This window comes from Sorex araneus, chromosome 2, assembly GCF_027595985.1.
Source record: "Sorex araneus isolate mSorAra2 chromosome 2, mSorAra2.pri, whole genome shotgun sequence".
Lineage (NCBI taxonomy): Eukaryota > Metazoa > Chordata > Mammalia > Eulipotyphla > Soricidae > Sorex > Sorex araneus.
The window spans coordinates 138,698,925-138,713,911 of record NC_073303.1 but is presented as its reverse complement, the minus strand read 5'-3'; the positions used below and the strand labels follow the sequence as shown (position 1 = coordinate 138,713,911).

The following is a 14,987-nucleotide window of genomic DNA, read 5'->3' as shown; positions in this document are numbered from 1 at the left end:
GTATCAATTTGACTTCATGGTCTGCTATTAAGACAAACCCAATATGGCAGTGGTTTTCAATGTTTCAATACTTGCAGAAGTACGGGTCAATGGACCAGTGTTTGAAAATAACTATAATATGGCATCCACCAGCCAAATTGTGAGAAAATTACAAAATAGCACCTGCTGGTGAGTATTACTATGGTAACTGCAATCAAATATTACATCCTGCAGTCAAATTGGGATAGGTTATCAAAATGGTGACTGTTACTATGGCAATTGGATACAATATGAAAATTTGTGAGAGATTACCTAAATGATGCCTGCTCTGACCCTGTTCCCTATTTATGCCCTATAATTCCTTATTTCCTGTTCCAGTCTTGTAACTCTTGGATCACAGGACTGTGCCATATTTACTGGGTGAAGTATACACCTTAGAAATCTCTTCCAATTAGTGTGTTACTTCATGGTGGGATTTCTTTTTCGGCAAAGGAGTCTATCTCCAGTCCATCTGGGAGCTTTCCTTCCATCCATGTTCACTGATATTTCAGCTATCATTCTGAATTAATATGTGATTAATTCAAATTTTGGTTTAGAATTTGTATTAGTCAAAATTATTTTTTTAATAAAAGAATTTGCAGTGATTGCAGAAGACTATAAATGCAGGTTCTCCTTATTTGGATACTGGACCTACTGTTTGGTTTTAATTTTTAGATGAGGAATACAAAGAGCTTTAGTTGGTTTAGGTCTTTGTATATTATTTGATTTCTACACAGCCCTATCACAACACACTTGTACCAAATTCCACACACAGATCCTGATTTGCATAGTTCTCCTTTATGTCAAAAAAGAAACTAGGAACTAGGACTATGCCTTGTGGAGGAGGATGTTAAGAAAGACTAGGGAATATTTTAGCTGGTAAAAAGTGCTCCAAACATCCTTTCCTGTATTTCCATTTCAACATTCCATTAAAAAGGTGAGGCTGAAGGGGAGCATTTTAGGTTGTCTCTCTAAAAGAGCACTGTGGCATTCTTATTTTAAAATCCTCTTTCAAAATACTTGTAAAATTTAATTCAAATGGAACAGAAAATATGTTTCCTCCTCCAGTTTTAAGAATGAGAATGCAAAACTGTATATTTGTTATTTTATTTTAACAATCAGCATCAGAACCAGAGAAAGACTATAGATAAAAAGGTGTCACTGCATGAGGCAGTCAATTAGTTTTTGCAGACAAGGTTTAAATATTAAGAAGAATGAGGGCAGAGAGATCAGAAAAGCAAAATAAGATGGTTAAAATAAAAGTAACACCGAACAAGTATGCACATAAACACATTCCTCCACCCCACCCCCAACTCTCTGGGTTATAAAGTCTAAAACTTCTAGTGCATAATTTATGTAAATTTTTTGCTGTGGTACACATTTTTACTTCTTTCTTTTGGCGATGCACAGGGGTTATTCCTGGATCATGCACTCAGGAATTACTCCTGGCGGTGCTCAGGGGACCATATGGGATGCTGAGAATCGAACCCGGGTCGGCCGCATGCAAGGCAAATGCCTTACCTGCTGTGCTACCACTCCAGGCCCGCATTTTTACTTCTTTCCAAAAATACAATGTAGACACAGAGAATATTTCATCCCCAGCACTGCATGACCTCCTAAGCATTGCTTGGTGTAGCCCTAGAGCCTGTAGGCATCACTGGCTAGAGTACCGGAGACTGCTGAGCACTGAGGGAGTATCCCTGCTGGTCCATGACACTACAGGGACCAAGCAGCACCACTGCCTCAGGCCCTAGCATCAAACTGCCTTATTGCTGGGAGTGGCTGCTGGCGGCTCCTGAGAACTACTTGGATGACTCCCCTAACTCCCCTCCATGAAAAAGGGGGAGGAAATATCTCTGCTATTCTTGAACAGGTCTTCAATTTTACCCTATCTATATCCAAACAAGCCTGATGAGTGAAGGATTTAGTGGGATGTCAATTTCTTATAGAATTCTTCTTTTCTGGTACTGCTGTTCTCTATGTGTTATTAATCTATTTATATTTAACTCTAGCTATTAGTCTGCCTCTTCCAGCCACTGAGCCATTTGCAAAGGAGAGGAGAGGGAGACAAGGGTTACTATTATTAGGCATCTCATGTGTGATGAGGGTGGAGACAATTAAATAACACCATTTTCCTCCTTTGAAAATGACAGAGATTATTTGGGGTGGACAATTCAGTGCTGGTTAACATAACCTTTCCCCTCAAGAAGGTAAAACAATAGAGATACATTTTTGAAGTACTTAATTAAGCCTTCAGCAATGAGTGTGGGAAAATTACAGACCTATAAAAATCCTCCAGTTCTAAGCAAGAGTAAATTTTCTCTGTACCACTTTGTCACTGCTCATTTACTGCATCATTCTGACAACATCTCATGTATCCACAAGGCTTTTATGTAACCTATAAACAGGGACAGAAAGGTGAGGAACAGAGGAAATGGGGACAAAGTTTGGACCTCCCACGCTGTCACTTCCTTTCACTTTCCATTAAAATGGTGAGGTTGAAGGGTAGTATTTTAAGATGATTTTGTGAAAAGGCTGAGACATTAATAATCAGCAGAGTAAAAGGAAGACTGTGGAAAACTTTCACTGCTTGCTCACTCTTCCAAAGGGTGAGTGTAATTCAGTCATAATGAAGGCTCTTTAATGTTCCTCCTCCAAATCTTTTTCGATCAGAAAAGCCTGGAATCTGTAGGCAAGAAAGATAATCACATTTAAGTTTTATGCAGGCAGCCTTAACATTTGCCTCTTATTTTCTGTTTTTATATGTTGGCCTGTGATACTTAAAAAAACTAGTGTTCTGAGGCTTTACTTAGAAAACTAACGCAGATTAAATAATAAAAATAAACTGTACCAACATGGAAAACACTTGCTAACAAATGAGTGATAGTGTCATCTAAATCAAAGAGAATGAAAGTGATTTTCATAATGTCATCTATTGGACTTTTTAATCAACTGTTTGCATCGTGACAGACTTCTGAATATCAAGCAAAAGAAGAAAAAATCATATTTTTCTATTATTTTATACTGTAATCTGATTCCTATATCCTTTTTTTTCCTTCTTAGATCATATCTTTGGTCTAATTGTTTTTGTATTTAGCAGGACAGTTGCTTATGGCTACAAAGGACTTCCTTTTCCTTCACTTTCTTTTCATTTTTAACTACCTATGTCAATACACTTAGAAATCACCTCTCTTCAAATTTAATGATGCATTTTATTATGAAAAGATACTGACCTGATTACCTTCTCTTAAAAAGTATCTCTTCTCTATGACCTGTGAAAAAGATTAAAGTCACTACTGCAATGATTACTGATAGAACAATAGGCATATATCCAAATTAAGATACTTTTCAGTGGTCATAGATACTAGTACAATGAAGAAAATATTCAGGATTAGAAGAGTATTTTCATAAAGAGGCTCTTATAGCAGTACAAGTATTAATGAAAGATCAAAATATAAATAGAAACAACTTAATAAAGATGTAATTTGCAATTTTAATGACAGCAAATTTGGTTCTGTGTTTTCTAGCAGTTGGTCCTAAGCGATACCTAACAGAATTCACAAGGAAAAAAGCAAAGCATATTTACTACCACTCAAAGAATAATATGTGTAATGTAATAAGCCTTACCCTCAAGCAAACAATGATAAATTCTGTGTCTCCGTATGGGTGACAAATATCAAAACATTGAAAGCAATCTATTAACTTATTAAGGACTGAATCTGCACCCTTAATTCAGTAAATTTAGAACTATCCTTAGTTGATCATTTAGAGAAACAAAGCAAACTAATGGAGTTATGGAGTTCATTTCTAGCTAATCTGTATATAAATAAACATATATCGACTTTTTGGCCATACCCAGGTATTCTCAGGGCTTACTCCTGGCTTTACACTCAGGGATCACTCATGGAAGCTCAGGGGACCTTATGGGGTGTTAAGGATCAAACCTGGGTCAGCCACATGCAAAGTAAGTGCCTACACACTATATGCTATCTGTCTGGCCCTCTATTAAGTATTTTTTTTTTAAATCTGGATTCTTTGTCTCAAACTGTGGGATTTTTAACCTGAGACACAGCATTAGTATGTTGTTCCTAGGGGATAGAATTTCTTATCAGATGTGAGTTGAGAATCACTTCTTGGCCTTTTGGCTAAAATCAAGTGCAGATGTGAATTGAGCATCTAAACCAAAGGGAAATTCATAGATTTTAACCTTGAAAACAACATGAAAAGAAAAATCTAGTTCATAGTAGGGCTTCCCAATTTCAATGTCATGGCACTGTTATAAAATCATAGTTATAAAATGTTATAAAATGATACAGCACCCTGGGGTAAATGGAAGAGGATGCCAATTACTTAGCTCGAGGGAATCTGAGAACTGAGGGGGTCAATATCCTAATGCTTAGGGGAAATTCTGCAATGATGCAAAAATTTCCAAGAGGTCTAATATGGGGCTTATTTTATTGATATATTGGACAAAAGGGTAAAATATTAGATCCTTAAACAGCTAAAAGAAAATTGATTCAAAAAAGTTATGAGGAGGAAGATTTTTTTTAGAGAAATAACACTTAAAAGGAAGTATGATAAAAATTTTCAGTAATACATATTAAAATACATTGGCATTTATACATTGTCAACATGGGGCAAAAAATTTAAGTTTGATAATACTATGCAGTGCAGCTGTAGAACCTCATGAAAGAAAGATGAACTGTACTCTAATATGCTGAGTCATCCTACATTTTCATTCTGATCAGGACAACAGATGATAGCAAAGGGTAAAAAGCTGGAATGCAAAATTTTCCATATGTAAATATTATGAAATATTATGAAATCAAGTTGATGCTATAATCTGAAGAGTAGTAGCAATGTTTATGTAGAAAATAATAGCTGGGAGTGCAAAAAGGACTCAGGATTTTAACTATGTAATATTCCATAGTTCAGTGCTTTTTGTTGAGTGTAAGGGGAGTGAACACATACAAGAGCAGAAAATGGGGAAAGAAATTGCTTTATGGAAGGGAATTGGGTATCTTTTTAAATAAACCTACTTCAAACCAAGTAGCTTTCATCCTTTGCTTAGACAACACTGATGATAGAATAAATACGTCAGCTGGCCTTGAGCAATTACATCAACAGATAAGAGAGATCAAAACAAGTATTATTCGGTCATGAAGTTCAGGACAAAGGAATAATGGGACAAAAAACAGTGTACAAAGAATTTAAACTCTTTTGATATAAATTTAGCTTAAAAATAACTTAATTGAAGCCATTACCTTATCAAAAAACCTACTGAGCTTGACAGCATTGGAAGAACCTGCAGCTAAATATCGTGGATTTGTGCAGTCCTAGAAGATAAAAATATGAATCACAATTAAAAATTAGAAAGTATAAGCCCTTTGTTAGTTATTATGTTCCTGTTACATATTTCTATAGCAAAATATTAGATATAAAGTTCTCATAAAACACTCAACTAATTTTTATATAATGATGCGCAGCAGAAGTACTAAAGGAAAACAAGGTCCTAACTCTGCTAGTTAAACAATTCTGGAGAATGCTGAACCAATGTAAGTGTCCAATTTTATCAAGAATGGAGACAATTATATTATCAAACAATTCATAAACAAATACAAAATTGTGAACATTGTACTAGTAACAAAACCAAAATACTTATCAGGGGACTTACCTATTTTTAATCTGGAAAGCAGAAATTGAGCCATTAAAATATTCAGCACTTCACTTTTTAGTACTATATTTAACTAAGTATTATGCAGTTGAAACAAATAGCAGGAAGTATGAAAATAAGGAATTGGGAATAAAGAGAAAAATAGCCAGAACTTTCTCACTCATTGGATGCAAGGTACTACTTCTCTTGGAATGTTATAAAGATAATAAAAAATTGACAATGTAGTATTAAACAGTTTAACTATGTAAGAAGTTTAAAATATTTTTTAAGTTACATATTTTGTAATTTATGAGAAGTTAGAACAAACTTTTAATATGTATTAGTTTTATTATTTAATAATAAATAGGCATATTATCATTAAATACGATTTTTATAAAATGGGAAGAAAATGAGGTACAGAAGAATCAAAACAACCTGGAACACTAATCAGTAAATTACAATGAATAGTAAAGAACTTAAACAGTTTTTGTCCTTGGAATTTTAGTGCTGTGTTGCCATTGCTTGTTCACTGACTTACTTGCCACCTTAAGAGATGGAATACTTTGATTTTTACCTCAAATGGCATCTTAGACCAAATTATGAGTATATCATTTAAGTTCCTCTGCAAGATGATGTTTTTCCTTTGGTTTCAGTTGTAGATTATATCTGTCCCCTGGGAAATTATTGCTATTGCATTTATTCTATTTTGTAATCTCAAAGTCAATTTGATTCCTTTCCAGTGAATTTTGAAAGCAACCACCTATTTTATCTACATACAACATTTCAGACTCACATTTCAAGTTTTGGCTGGAAATTATAATACATTTTCTGATGGAAATTATAATACATTTTCCAAAACCACATAAAAATCAGCCTAAGGGTTACAGGGAAATAGAAACATTAGGATTTCAAAACCAACAAGCTCTAAAGCTTACCATCTGTCCCAATATTTCTAGACTACATCACATTAGGTAGGTTGGTAAATCTTTAAGTTGAGCTTATTCACTTGTGAAATGGGAATAACAATATTTGCGCCATAGGATTTATTTATTTATTTATTTTTTCTTTTTGGGTCACATCTGGCAATGGTCAGGGGCTACTCCTGGCTCTGCACTCAGGAATTACTTCTGGTGGTGCTTGGGAACCATATGGGATGCTGGAGATCGAACCCATGCCAGTCTCATGCAAGACAAATGCCCTACCCGGTTTATTATTCCAGCCCTCCATAGGATTTTTTTGTAAAAGTTGAGTGAAATAATGCATGTCTGGTACATAGGAGAAATTGAGAAACTAGTTACCTTTTCATTCTAAGAAAATGCTGTCAGACTGAATTTTCAGACACAAAAGCACTTAATATATTAAAAAGATAATTCCTTATATGGATTAAATAAAATGAGGTACCATCATGAAAACTGTTTGAACATAATCATACGGCATTTGTGGCTTATAAAATACAAACCTTGGAGAGACTTCTGTTAGGAATGTTTCAAAAAATGAATACTAATTACTTAGTCACCGGAATGTCCAAATCAAAAATGATTCCCAATCAATTTAAATCCCAAGGAGCAAAGAGTAAATCTAACAGAAAAGAAAAAAGAAAGAAAGAAAGGAAGAAAGGCCTCTTCCAAACTCATTTTTCTTTTTTAAATTGTAGATTGGATTGGTTACAATAGTGTTAACTTTTGTGGTTTTGATGTACAAAGTTACTGCACTTTCCCTACCACCAAAGTGCCCAAGGTTCGACAATTTCAAGTTGACTAGAATGAAATTTTAAAGTTGAGAATCATGATTATAGAATACGAATTTTAAAGTTGGAAAAAGCATCTGTTATTGATCATGGCTGAGGACAAAGCCGGAAAAATTCCTTTGAACAGACTGCCAAACTTGAGAAAGAAATATTAACTAGGTAAGATACTTGAGTATAATCATGTGATCCTGTGATCACATGATTAGAATTCTCAGTAGAAATAAAGACATAATAGAGAATAACTTGTACTAGACCAATAAGGTTAACAGAATATTTTTGTTATGTTTAGTTTCTGGACCATACCTGGTGGTGCTCAGGGCTTACTCCTGTCTCTGTGCTCAGGTATCATGCCTGGTGGGCTCTGGTGGGCTCAGGGGACCATATGGGGTGCTGGGGATCAAATCCAGGTCACTCCTGTGCAAGGCAAGTGCCCAATCCACTGCACTATCTCTCCAGCCCCAGCTTAGTAAAATTTTTTTTAATGACTTATCGTTTATACTTTAAACAAATTTTCCTTCTCTTTAGGTAAAGGTTATAGCTTTTATTTCAGATTTGATGTATACATATATGTTATTACTTTCTGTAAGTTTTAAAAAGTTGTATTTGGGTGGGTGGGGGGTTGGGTCACACCTGGTGGTGCTCAGGGCTTATCCTGGCTCTGTGCTTAGGCGGTCACTCTTGGAAGGCTTGGAGGATCATAAGGGGTGCTGGGGATCAAACTCAAGTTGGGCACTTATAAGGCTAACACTCTACCTTCTGTACTATCTATCTGACAACATACTTTTCTGTAATTTTAAGTAAACATATAGTTATCAAATATGCAAGCACTAATAGGTACTTTTACTTTTTAATTCAAGGCTTCCTATTTGCTTCTTTCTCTTTTTGAAATTTTATCCAATTTTCCTTCTCTGCACCCTCAAGAGCCTCTTGTTTCCTGAAGTTAAAAAACTGATTAAAGGACAAAATCATATATAAATTCTGCTAAGGATATATGCCAAACTAACATTTGAGTATTTTTGTATCTTATTAACAATGAAAAGATGTCCCTACCTAAGAAAGTTGGAAAAACATACATGAAGATAAATTTCAAAGAAATCCAAGTACTAGGAATAGAGGTATCATAAAATACATTTATCACTGATGAACGGAAGTAAAGGTATCAATCATGTTAAACAAAGTAAGATGAAGAAGGACAATACTGGATGGTTGCACTCCAATGTGGTAAATAAAAAAAAAAGGAAGACAACAGGAAGTACCGAATGATAACAAACTCTTGGACTTCCATTACAGAACCAAGATTACCAAACAGTGGGGGCAAGAAGTTAGTATAAGGGGGTTACTAAAAGATGGATTAGGAGTAACATCAGGAGACAGGTCTTTGGCACTTTGGTGGTGGTGAAGGTAGAGTGACTTTGTACATCAAAAGTACAAATGTTAACACTATTGTAATTATGTTACTTGAACAATAAAAATTTTTTATCATTAAAAAATTAGTGCATTTAGTGGTAAATATTTCCATAATTGTGGAAATAATGTTCAAAAAAACATTCATTTTTAACACAGATATTTTATATCCTATGTAGTAAGAATCCTCTGGAATATCATAGTCCAGTTCCAATGATCTGGAGAATTTCAAATATTCCATGATGGCAACTTCATGGAATGGAGCCTCTAAAAATAAGGCTCCTCCACTGCACAGCACAATGCATGAAACAATGGAAGTCAGAAGCTGAGTAAGTAGAGGAGGGGCTGATTTAAGTATAGTTCATAAATGTCAATTCACAGTATAAAAGCGTCAAAACTACATGAGTCATTTACAGAGTCCTGGCCCTCCTGTCAGAACTACAAAATAAAAAGTTTCAGCTGTGGGGCAGTTACTCAAAAATTTTCACATGTACTATTGTTAATAGTACTACTGATACATGCCATCAAGTTTGGGTAATTGTTGATCTAGATTATTTCTTTCTTTTCCTTTTTTAAATTGAATCACCGTGAGATACAGTAATAAAGTTTTCATGTTTGAGTTGCAGTCATACAATGATCGAATATCCATCTCTCCACCAGTGTGCATTTTCCATCACCAATGTCCCCAGTATCTCCTCCCAACCCGAGCCCCCATCTCAACCCTCCCATTGCCTCTATGGCAGACAATTTCCCCCATACTCTCTCTACTTTTGGGCATTATGGTTTGTTTGAAGTTTCCTACCACCATTCAAGACTGCCTGCCAGGGGCAGATGCTAGATAATTTATTTTCTATTGCTTGTCATGAATATCATGAGAGGTCATGCTTCTGAAATTCTAAAATTGTAAATGGTTGCAGTCCAGAGACATCTCTGTAGGGAGCTAATCCATTTTGAGATTCATTCTGGAGTCTCTGGATTAAGGCTGTTGATGTGCTGAGATAGCACCCTTAGGCAGATCATGGGCATGACAACCAGGACCCCAAGGACTCTGGCAAGCTGCTGTCTACAGGGCTTCATTGCTGTGTCTCTGGACCAAGGTCGTTGATGCACTGACATGGCGTCTGGAGGGAGGCAGATTGTGATCCAGAGATACAGCAGTGGATTCTGGAAGAAAGCAGCTGGACGGAGATTTCTCTGGACCCCGTACCAAGTCAGTTCCATGAGGGCACCTCAGATGGAGTAGTTGTGCCCTCTCTGCCTACTCCAGATGAAACCCTAGCAGCCATGAGCTTCCAGAAGCAAAACCCAGGTATTCAGGTTCTAGGACGAGACTCATGGCAGCAGCTGAGACGGGCGTCCCTCCCTGTCTCCCTGCCCGCTTGGGGTCCTGGCTGTCACACCCATGATCTGCCTCTGGGTGCCATCTCAGCGTATTAACAGCTTTGATCCAGATTTATGAGAATTATTTTAGCTCTAAGATCTAAATATTAGAAGAAGGAGAATTAAGTTTTAATATGATTATAGTAAAACACAGGCTCTAAAATCGGAGTGCTAAGCATACATTTCACAGTGATTTCAATTTTTATCTTTCAAATGGGTATAATAATAAGTAAGTAGACGCGATGCATGTCAGATAATGCATGTAAGATAATATATGCACTGCTAGAGCTTGTAATTTTCTTGTTATTGATTTGAAACATTTTAAGTAAATTCTATAATTTATGAAGAGGCTTTTCTAAAACAAGAATAATCAAGGTGCAGTGTGAAAAAGCAGTGACCCTCCACTGGCTGTTATTTTAAAAAATATTTTCAAGAAAAAGCCCAGGATTTTTATTTCATAGAATAGGGTTTGAACATTCTAACAGATCAATATATAAGGAGACTGAAGTGACCCTGCCCACCTGACAGTAGATATTAATTCCAATCTTCACGACATTTTGAACTAAACCCTAAATAGCTTGATTTCAAGCACAACTATTATTTCAAGAATATATGATTTGTGAGTTATATGTTTTGACTTTACTTGATTATAATACAAACATGCACTTTTGGAAATACACACCAAATTAATTTCCTCTGCAATGAAGTCCTCAGCCAGGAAAGCAGTCCTAGTTAAAACTTCATGGCGCTTGGTTTCATGAATCTGGTCCAGTTTAGTTCCTATTACTAACAGTGGGATTTGGTTATCAGCAAACTGTTCCCGGTCATAATCCCTGTGATAAATAACAATAAGAAGAATAGAATTTACATTTCTGATGTAGATGTCTAATCTTGAAATGGTATTTTATTGACTCTTTCTTATCCATTACCAAAAAACCTTTTTTCCAAATCACTTTCATTCACTTGTTCATATATCAATCCATCTTTACTGTGTATTAAATTCCAATTTTTCATCTAGCTACTCAAATGTTCTCATAGACCTTATAGACACTTTGCGTAACACAGTGCCCACCAGATAGACTTGGATAGGTTGACTTGATGGAAGCTCTGTCTTTACCAGCAAAGGAATTTTTCTACATAGATGCATAGAGCAATTCAACCCTCAGTGGCGAGAAAAATTCAGGAATTCACTGTACTCAAGCCTTGTGTGAGGTTAAAAAAAAAAAGATTTTTGAGTGCCTTCTGGAGTATGCATAAGCTCTGTATCTGAGTATATTTCTGTATATGAATATTAAAGAAAAATAGATCATTTCAGGAAAATAAGTTATAAGGATGCTTAAGGCCAGAACAAACTGACCACAGGTGATGCTATTGCCTGGGGAAAGATGGATTCAACATACAAGGGAAGGAAATAGTTAAACTGCAAAATGAGTAGTAAAAAGAAATAAGGAGAGACTGGTGTTCCTTCCATTAATGAAAAGAATGAAATTTCCAATGTTATTGAAATAACTTAGATTCTAGTCACACATGAGGAATAAAATGAGCTTGTATACTGACATGTAAGCTGAATTTACATACAGGTAAGCAAAATATGGTTGCCAACACCTTATGACATTTATAGAAATATTGCATAATCTAATCAATATAACCCAGTTGAGCATAGCTTATTTTCTTCTTTTGATATTACTTTTATGTTTTGAATAATCCTACACTGTGTATAAAATATTACAAAATTTCTTTGCCTTTTATAATAATATTACAGAGCCTGTTAATGCTTGATCTAAGAACAAAACTGTTTTGAATGATGCGAATTCCTGCTTCAAAAAATATTACTATGGGTCTGCAGAGATAATAAAGCAATAGGGTGCTTGTCTTACATGTTGCTAACTCAGAATTGGTCCCTGGCATCCCATATAGTTCCCGAGTACTACCAGAAGTGATCCCTGAGAACAGAGTTAGGAATAAGCTCGGAGCATGTCTGGGTGTGGCCCTACCCCCCAAATAATATTCTATTTATTATATAAAGATCAATAATTTAAATTCAGGACCATAATTCTTTTTACCAATATTAACTTTGAGTTAGGAGATATGTTCCCAAACTAAACTGTTTTATTAGCAAATAAAATTTTGAGAATATTGGAATTATTGTCTTTTTCTATATTCACTGACTATGGCTCACATAAAATTTTGAATAGTATATTTAATCAAACATTATCACTGATATATACACACTTGTCACTTTTGAAATCTTTGGCACATTAAATATATAAATGAATTATATATGTAGTATAACATGTTGTAATAAATATAATTTGTTCTCTTCTATTTTTAGTTTCCTATTTTCATTAAATTTTATATTATTTTAAAATATTTTTTGTTCATCTCATACTAGGTTAAAAATAGGATGAATTTTTTCTTAATCATGAACAGGTCTGATAATAACATCACAAAGAGACAGACAACCAGGTAAAATATTTTATGTAAAATACCACTTTGGAAAAATAAGGAATCAAAAAAAAGAGAGAAATCTGTAATCTTTCATATTTTATACTTTGTTACCATTTAAGATTTAGCATTTATAGTTTAAGAGACACTACAAGAATATATTCAGCAATATTCAGAATATAGGAAAAATATAGAACAAAGAAGCCATCTACTTCCACATAAAGTTGAAAAAGGAAAGAGAAGATATAGAGATGAAACTTAAGAAAACAACATTGTGATTAAAATAATTTTTGATACTTTTTCTATTAGATCACTGAGAATTTTAATTATTGCAATAATTCTACTTTGTTTCAAAAGTCTTATCCTTTAAAGTTATACCATAAGTATACATATAGATAAATGAAATGCTGTTCTTGATTTACTTTTAAAAACTGGTAAGAGGCAAGAAACTGCCCCCAAGTCGGCATCCTGCTGGCTTGGGCTCTTCAGGACTCCTACCCCCACTTTGCCCCAGCTGCCAGTCAACCTCAGCGCTGCCCTAATTCACATGTCCTGCCCAGATTGTGGGGGCATGTCCTTACGTCAGGAGGCGTGGCCTCAAAAGGGGGCGTGGCCTCCCTCTAAAGCGGCTGCAGTTGTTTCTCCCCTCTCAATGCATTGCTCACTTATGTCATAATTTATGTAACTTATTCCTTTGAAGACCATCATGGCTTTCTTATAACTATATGCCAATCGTCAACTACCCTATCCCATCCTAACTTCATAAAAACTGTCAGTGAACACAAGAGATTGCACAAAAAACCTTTATAAAGAGATTATAGCCTCAAGTCTTCAATAGGGTACCTACATAAGCCAGGAAGAGTGCCTGACGGTAAGACCTATGACAACATGAAGAAACAAAAAAAATTCCCACCACCAGGAGAGAATGAAGAAAAACTCACAGAAGCCTCAACAGGGACTGCCCACAAATACAGCCTCCTCTCAGATAGAAAATTCAGAGAGGAAATCGTGATGATTGATGATCTCAAAGCAACTATGGAACAGACATCCAATAAAGCAACTATGGAACAGACATCCAATAATTTCAGGGAGCATATGAACACAGCATTGGAATGGACCACCAAGATAATACAGGAAGAAATGAGAGCAGAAATCTCAAAGCTACGAACAGAAGTGACTCAATTAAAGGCATCAGTAGATGAAATAAAAAACTCAGTAGGAGCCCTCAACAGTAGAATGACCTCAGCCGAAGACAGAATCAGTGAGCTTGAGGATGAGCTACAGAAAGCATATAGGCAACAACAAATAATGGCAGAAGACCTCAAAATGGCTCTAGGGCGAATCAGAGTCCTAGGGGATGACCTTAAGAGGAACAACATAAGAATCATGGGAGTACCAGAAGCACAGGGAACTAATCCCAGTGAAAAAACCACAGTCAAAGACAACATTGCTAAGAAACTCCCAGAGCTAGAGAATGCAGGCATTCACATCCAAGGAGTCCGAAGGGTGCCAGCTAGAAGAGACCCCAATAAAAAATCTCTAAGGCATATCATAGTCACAATGATGGATGACATGGATAGAGATACAATACTGCAAGCAGCAAAGTCAAAGAAGGAAATCACATACAAAGGAGCACCCCTTAGATTTACAGCAGACCTATCAGAAGAAACCCTCCAAGCCCGAAGACAATGGTGGGATATAGTGAAAAGACTCAATGAAATGAATGCCTCACCAAAAATACTTTATCTGACTAAGCTCTCACTTAAACTTGAAGGAACCATACATTACTTCATGGATAAACAACAGCTCAGAACCTTCATAGACTCAAAACCAAACTTAAAAGAAGGACTAAAGGGGCTACTGTAAGACAAGGAAAAACCCCACGAGAACAACAAACCCTACAGAAAGATGACACAAAATCACATGACAATAACCACTCTCAATGTCAATGGCCTAAACACACCAATTAAAAGACACAGAGTGGCAAAATGGATTCGGAAACAGAACCTAACATTCTGCTGCCTACAAGAAACACACCTGAATAGTCAGAGCAAATACAGACCCAAAAGTCAAAGGATGGAAAACAATCCTGCAAGCAAACAACTCCCTCAAAAAAGCTGGGGTGGCCATACTAGTATCCGACAACAGATTTCAGACTGAAAAAAGGTTAGAAGGGACAGCAAAAGTCATTTTCTACTCATCAAGAGATATGTACAACAGGAAGAAATCACACTCCTAAACGTATGTGCACCTAATGAGCGACCACCTAAATACTTAAAACAACTCCTAGCAGAATTTAACGGGGACATCACTAGCACCATGATAGTAGTTGGAAATTTC

At 35.7% G+C, this 14,987-nt stretch overlaps 1 protein-coding gene across 2 annotated transcripts in view; it reads right to left on the bottom strand.

Annotated features, from left to right (window-relative positions):
* Positions 1 to 1,109: 1,109 nt before the first annotated feature.
* RABL3 (RAB, member of RAS oncogene family like 3) overlaps positions 1,110 to 14,987 on the bottom strand; it is a 53,392-nt gene continuing 39,514 nt past the window's right edge. For both annotated transcript variants that reach the window (XM_055126691.1, XM_004606691.2), the window contains 4 exons: positions 10,885 to 11,035; positions 5,283 to 5,354; positions 3,252 to 3,290; positions 1,110 to 2,704 (listed from right to left, as the gene is read on the bottom strand). In XM_055126691.1, coding sequence (XP_054982666.1) covers positions 2,639 to 2,704; positions 3,252 to 3,290; positions 5,283 to 5,354; positions 10,885 to 11,035 — 328 coding nt within the window. In that variant the 3' untranslated portion in view covers positions 1,110 to 2,638. The remainder of the gene's footprint in view (positions 2,705 to 3,251; positions 3,291 to 5,282; positions 5,355 to 10,884; positions 11,036 to 14,987) is intronic.